Source organism: Panthera leo, chromosome B2, assembly GCF_018350215.1.
Source record: "Panthera leo isolate Ple1 chromosome B2, P.leo_Ple1_pat1.1, whole genome shotgun sequence".
NCBI lineage: Eukaryota > Metazoa > Chordata > Mammalia > Carnivora > Felidae > Panthera > Panthera leo.
In genome coordinates, this window is record NC_056683.1 from 41,386,186 (window position 1) to 41,393,532 (window position 7,347).

Here is a 7,347-nt window from a genome sequence, read left to right on the forward strand (position 1 = left end):
CACCTTTGCTGTATGTACACTGGAGAGGGTGGTGGGGGAGAGGGCCCTGCAGACGCTGGTCCAGGCTGAGTTTTCAGGAGAGCACTGCAATTCCAGACAGAGCTCTCCACCTGTTAAGGTCTGAGGCAGTCAGAAGAAAACTCGAGGGCAAGACGGTAAGTCACACACACATCCATCAGGCTGTATGTATTTACTCCTGGTGTATTCAACCAGGATGCAGAATGACAACTTCAACAATATTCAAAGAAGAACCAAGCCCATGGTGCAGGTTCGGCAAACATCAAACAAAGTTCTTGGAGGGGCGCCTGGGTGGCTCAGTCGGTTAAGCCTCCGACTTCTTCGGCTCAGGTCATGATCTCGTGGTTCAGGAGTTCAAGCCCCGCATCGGGCTCTGTGCTGACAGGTCGGAGCCTGGAGCCTGCTTTGGATTCTGTGTCTCCCTCTCTCTGCCCCTTCCCTGCTCACACTGTCTCTCTCTCAAAAATAAACAAACATTAAAAAAAAAAAAAAAAAGTTCTTGGAGATTCTTCCTTGTTCTCCCAGTTTCTTCAGAAAGAGAGAAACCATTGCCATTAGCATAGGAACTGGTACACAGCACATGCTCAATAAATGCTAGCTAGCATCAAGACCACGAAGTACTTGTCATGGTTCCCTTCTGGCTGCTAATTACTGTCACTGAAAACTTCGGTCCACTTAGCTAGACTGCAAATTGTCTCCCTAAATACTAAAACTGGATTTTAACCGCAGCTTGGCTACCATAATGAGTTTTACTCAGCTTCAGCCAAGGCAAGGAGTAGTGCGGATTAGAGAGAGCCTAAGGTTGTTCTTCATGTTAAGAATCTAGTGAAGGGTCGCTTGGGTGGCTCAGTCGGTTAAGTGTCCGACTTCGGCTCAGGTCATGATCTTGCGGTTGGCGGGTTCGAGCCCGACACCAGGCTCTATGCTGACAGCTCAGATCCTGGAGCCTGCTTCAGGTTCTGTGTCTCCCTCTCTCTCTCCCCCTCCCCCACTCCTACTCTGTCTCTCTCAAAAATAAATAAACATTAAAAAAAATCTAGTGAAAATTACGGATCTTTTCCTGGAAACACGCTGATGAGCATACAATCAGACGTAGACTTCAGGAGGCTCAGACCCCTGAAGCTGTGTACCCAAATGATAATGCTGTTTTCATTCAGTGGTGGCAGTACGTGAATTTATTCTCTTTATGCCTGTCCATATTTTCTAAAGTTTCTAAAATAAACATGTACTGCTTTTGCAATAAATAATAAACAAGAAAAAGAGAGAAAGAGAATGTCTAAGAAAAAAATGAGGCAATTCTAACTCAACTGGAGGCCCAGGGCAGCATCTGTGATCACTGAGTTCTGTGACCAACACCTAATTGGACACAGACTGTCTGGAATTGTCCCCCATTTGTTTTTTGGGCAAGACCATTCAGAAAGACTCGTTACTCCAAAACAACCAACCTGAGAGCCCCTCAATGTTCCCACTCCAGATACACAAAGGAGTAATGATGGCCAGAAGGGCCCTGAGGCTTCCTCCAGAACACTGTAGTTACTAATCCATTCAAAGACAAACTAGTTTTCTCCCTGTAAAAGAAAATGCGTCACCCCACACACGGATCTACTTGTTCAGAACAGAGACCAGCCTGAGTGGGATGTGGGTGAGACTCAGACTGATGCTCAGTCAGGAGGCCAGCACAGCTGCAGGGAGACGGTCACTGGAACGTGTCAATGTACAAACGCGGGGGGAGCAGAAAAAGGACTCAGCCCCAGCTCAGCAGGGCTTCCAGGCACCCCGGAAACTTTGCAAAAACCAACTTGGGAGAGGGGCAGAGAGCAACCAAATCTAAGCAGCAACAGGTGAGGGGCAAGTTTTTAATAATCCCGGTAGGAAACAAAAGGAGAGACACATTCTGGTACACTCAAGCCAGCAGGAGAACGATGTCTTGAAACATGAAGCGGATAAACATGTGGTTCCCCTCTCTGTGGAGGCACTTGGGTCCTAACCATGAGGTAAACAAATCTAACAGAACACACATCACTCCCGGCAAAGAACCAAACCCTGAAGTCATCTCATTGGCCCCTGGAAGAGAGATCAAAAGCCTGTGGCCAGCTCGGCTGTTCACTAGCTCCCCACACAGCAACCCTGAGCCAGTGAATCATCTTACTATAATCCAGTGGGTAAAACAATAGGCAGATGCTTATCTTATGCAGACAACTTGTCAAACCAGAAGGAATGACCCGAGAACTCTCGCAGGATTGAGAGTGATCAGGGCTGTGTCTCAGTGCAGGGGCAGGAGGCCTGGCTGGAGCCTGAAGAGGCCCCTAGCAGATTTTGAGCCTCTGAAAACAGGAGATAGGAATCAAAACAGTATTGATTTTCAGTGTGCATACAAAAACAAGTCAAAACCAAACAAACCCTGAGATCCATTTTGTCCCTGACCTCCTCTCCGTTCAAGATGGGGATGGCCATGAAAAGCTGGACTAAGAGGTTTAGGTACTAACGGAAAACTTGTTTAGAAAAAGATGGAATCACCCTTGTGCTCTGAGGTGTGGCTATTATCAAGTAAACTAAGGAAAGACATGAAGCAGTTTTCTAAACTGGAATTAGGGGTCGAATCTTCTAAGATAGGCACTTCTCATACACATCAAATCATCCGTCCCATGTGAGACAACACAAGTTGCTGAGCACCTGTGGAGGGTACAGCCCTGCTCTACCTACTGTGGAGAATTAGAACAGAACAGGAAGACAGTCTTTGGCCTAGAGGAGAAAAAGGAATGAAACCAAGTATGGGAACTTCACTACAATAAAAGTCCATGCCTTGTAAAGAGGTCCTTTGAGTACTTCAATAAATACTCGCCTAGGATGGAATCCAAGACAACTGAATTATAACAGTCAAGAGCAAACAGCGCTGTGGTGAGATTGCAGTGAACGCAGAAAGACCTTGATGGCCACATAAACACAGACACAGTGAACTGCGGCAGTATAAAGACTCAACTGTTTAGTAAAGTTGGAAGGAGGACCCATGAATGATGTGGAGGGCGCTGCCACAGCAAGTGCCCAGAGACCAAGTCCTTCTTGGACAGGATCCATGGAAACCAAGTCCCAAGCACAATATTACAGAACGGAGTCACTGATGGCCAACAGGCAGCACTTACAAGTCTTAGGGCAGGGCCAGGGAGTCGAGTGGGGGTTTGGGATGTGTGGCAGCACTTCTGGCTATTGACTACTTTTCTCAAACTCCTTCCCCACTCCCTTTTGTTCATCTTTAGTTCTGTTACCAAAGTTTTCTTTTTTTTTTCTTTTTTATTTATAGATTTTTTTTAAACGTTTTATTTATTTTTGAGACAGAGAGAGAGCATGAACGGGGCAGGGGCAGAGAGACAGGGAGACACAGAATTGGAAGCAGGCTCCAGGCTCTGAGCCATCAGCCCAGAGCCCGATGCGGGGCTCGAACCCACAGACCACGAGATCGTGACCTGAGCCGAAGTCGGACGCTTAACTGACTGAGCTACCCAGGCGCCCCTGTTACCAAAGTTTTCTGATTCCCTAATCACCTAGCCTGTTCTTTTCCCTTGGACCTCCGATGGGAATGTCCCTCTGTTTTACACTTTCCTATGCTTTTTCCACTAGCAGGCTACTCTGGACTATGTCCCTTCAAGTCTGGAAAGCCCCCAACTCACACACTCATCTCTTAAAGCTTTTAGCTATAGAGATGTCCACTTGACATGCACATCCTTGTCTGAATTGCTAAGTCCTCCAGAAAACCCCTTAGCTAACTGGAAAAGATGAAGAAAATTCCCTCAGCCTTTACTCATTTCAACATACTCTGCACTGGTTTCTGATAGATGATTATTATTCATTCAGATAGTCACGTCTGTTTATTTTTCTTGTTTTAAATACATTTCCTTCCCACGGGGCACCTGGGTGGCTCAGTCAGTTGAGTGCCCAACTCTTGGTTTCAGCTCAGGTCATGATATCACGGTTTGTGGGGTTCGAGCCCTGCATTGGGCTCCATGCTGACAGTGCGGAGGCTGCTTGGGATTCTCTCTCACCCTCTCTCTCTGCCTCTCCCCCACTCGCTCTTTCTCTCAAAAATAAATAAACTTAAAATAAAAAAAAATTTAAATACATTTCCTTCCCAAGAGTGATAAGGCAGGAATGAGATCTAACACAATCTTTCCCATAAAAAGTACTAATGGTCCTCGGTGAGTTAAGTGATGAGAGTTTTCACTGGGGGAGAACCACAGGGAAGCCCTTCTGTCGAGTAGCCCAGTGATATTAATGGTGGAGAGGGAAGAGTGCTGGCTCTACTTCGAGGCCATCACTTACTAGCTGTGTGATCTTGGGCAGCTACTGAACTCCTCTGGGCCAGATTTTCTCATTGTAAAAATGTCAGTAATATCCACTTGTAAGAACTGTTGAGAAGGGGGTGCCTGGGTGGCTCAGTCGGTTGAGTGTCCGACTTCGGCTCAGGTCATGATCTCATGGCTTGTGATTTTGAGCCCTGTGTCAGGCTCTGTGCTGACGGTCAGAGCCTGGAGCTTGCTGGGGATGCCATCCTGTGCACTGGATGTTTTGCAGCATCCCTGGCCTCTACCCACCAAATGCCAGAACTACCAGTTGTGACAACCAAAAGTGTTTCTAGACATTGCCAAATGTTCCCTGGGGGACAAAACTGCCCCCGGTTGAGAACCACTGCTTTAGCCTGAGAGTCACTACAGGCAAGTGTTGGGTGTTCATGAACTCCGCCTATAATTAGGGAGTACTGTCTGATACTCTAAAAAGTAGGATGAGTATTTTCAGCAAAACACCCAGCTTCCTCCCCACAACTTTAAATAGTGTATCAAGACAAAGTGGTTTCATTTAAAGGCTTTGAAGACAGGTGGTTCTCAAGCAGAATAAAGAATATGGTAACGCCTTTATGTAAGGTCACATTGATTCAATGATTTAGCTTTTAGGTCTGACGGCGAGTAACACCAAAGAGTTACCAACCCAGATATTTACGGAGAGAAAGAGTTGAAAGACCAATCTGATTATAGAGTCCATCATTTCACAAAATCTCCAGCTGAAAAAATTTGAATCTCAAATACTCTTTTGTAAACAAACAAACCAACCCTGATTCCTCTCGTACATTCTCTGGAAACATGGCAAAAAACTGTTTTCAACTTTCAATTTCACAATGGATATGTAAACAGCAGGTGTTAGAGCCTGATGCTTGGTAGACACCCTCAAAAATCTTATGGGTGTATGCTTATTGTGCAGCATGGGTAGAGATGAAACATCTTACTAAGTCCTTCTGTCATCAGCATGATCTCTTTGGTACCTTTCTTTATTAATGGATTAGTTTATCTAATGTTAACCAGGCAGTATCTGAATTATGTCGTTCTTTCTAGTAAATGTTCCATTTTCCCTTCACAGCTAAGTTCTTCTAACATACCTATTTCTGTTTCTTCATGAGATCTCTCTTTGATTTCCCCAAACTGGGACCCCCCTCACCTCCCCTGAATCTGCGAGCTGGAGGCCAAGCCCAGTTAGTTGGGGCCAGGCCTACCAGGAGCCCGGTCTGCCACTGCGGTCTGAAAGCTAAAAAGAGACCCTTTCTGAGACAAATCCAATGGATGCTTCATTTGGTTCTTCTTTTTGGACTTTTCTGTTCCCTCTGACAATAAGGATTACCCTTTCCCTCTGGATACCTTTCAGCTTTGAAGGATACGTTGGCCAATACTATGCCAGAATCTTAAAAAACAAAAACAAAAACCAGTATCACTTTTGCACACCACTCATCCTTTCCTGCTTCCAGCAATGCACAAAGGAAGGCTATGTCCCAAAAGACCTTTTCACTCTCTGCCAGTCCATCCTTTTTTTACAAAGCCTGTTCAAGACACATTCCCCTCAGTAAAACTTCCAATTGGGTTTCTGTTTCTAGTAACCAAATCTCCCTATATTTAGTCATGTAAAAACTTGCATTTGTTGGAGCATATACATATCATCTCATTAGAACCTAACTTCTCAGGAAAGGGGCTGTATCTTTTCTTTTTCCAGACAGAATTCCTTGACAATTTGAAGTCCAGTACTTGGCCTTCTGTAAGCTCTCAGTTCAATTCTGGAAGCAGGCTGCCTTTCCAGACTTAACGATTATAGAAAAGGAGAAGCACCATCTAGCATGTGCCTGCCTCAGCTGTTCGGTGGCTTTTCCACCTTAGCTTCCACTTCTCTGGGAGACTAGCGGCCAGGGCGGAAAAAGTCGCCATCAGAACACAGCATTTTCGGATGAGAAACTGGGGAGGGTAGCCACATGTCCTTCGCTCATGGTTCAGGGATTTTTTTTTTTTTTTTTTTTTTTTTTTTAACGAGGGAGGTAGCAGCTGGGAGAATACGGAAATCAAAACTAACATGCAGACGTTTACCGAAAACTTTTCTGAACCCCGGGACAGGTTTCTTCCTGCCCTGCTAACTAAGCAGGCCTTTCTTTCCGTCCTCCCCCCCGTCCTCCCCTACTAGTGAGAACACTTGCGAGCAGTGGGAAGTCAAGATAATAGCTTCAGGGTCTGGAAAGTGCTTCCAAGCACCCCCAGAGCGCCTGCATCTCCCGCGTTTCAGAACCGCGCTAAGGAAAGGGAGGGAGGGGCGTATGGAGGCTGAGGGAAGCAACCTCCCCCGCTCTTTCCCTCAACGTTGGAAGGTAGCCGGGACCCAGGACTCACCTTCCCTGAACCCGCGAGCTGGAGGCCGAGCCCAGCAGGTCGCGACTGGACCAGCCAGGAGCCCTCGGAGCAGCCGTCCACAAGGATACACCAGCACATTAAGAGCCGCCATCTTGAAAATTAACGGTGACCGCTAGTGCACTTCCGCTTCCGGAACGGCGCGCGCGCAGCCGCAATGGTGAGCAGGAAGTGTGCAGCTGTGGGAGTCTCGCCCCGGTCGCCTTGAATTTCTAGCTTCCTCGCCTCTCCGGCTTGGAGCCCTGTGTGAAGTCTGAGTGATTCCGAGGGTCCTGGGCAGGTGTTCTAGTTCTCATATGCCAGTCCTCGAAGTCTCAAGGTCTCTTTCGTTCCCTGACAGGTTTTCTTTGTAAAATCACATACACTACACCTATTTCCTTAAAGCTTTTAAAATTCATATGCGGATTTTTTGCTTCTTGTGGGTGGGGGTAGGCCTGTACAATAGAGGTTGAAATGGTTAGGACTCCGGTTCTGGAACATCAGGTATCAGGTAGATCTGGCATAGAATTAATTCCTCCCTTCTCCATCAATCTCTCCTCCAACCCCAGTACACACTTGCCTTTCATTCTCCTATATTTAACACTTCCCTTTGGCCTCAGAGCCTTCGTATAGCTATTTCTTC

At 46.5% G+C, this 7,347-nt stretch overlaps 1 protein-coding gene across 2 annotated transcripts in view; it reads right to left on the bottom strand.

Moving 5' to 3' along the window:
- Window positions 1-6,852, bottom strand: part of MRPS18A (mitochondrial ribosomal protein S18A) — a 16,333-nt gene extending 9,481 nt beyond the window's left edge. Inside the window, exon 1 of one of the 2 annotated variants that reach the window (XM_042938897.1) lies at window positions 6,708-6,851. In XM_042938897.1, the coding sequence (XP_042794831.1) occupies window positions 6,708-6,819 (112 nt within the window). In that variant the 5' untranslated portion in view covers window positions 6,820-6,851. Of the gene's footprint in view, window positions 1-6,707 lie in introns of both variants that reach the window. The other variant, XM_042938898.1, reaches the window with a different exon arrangement.
- Window positions 6,853-7,347: the final 495 nt, after the last annotated feature.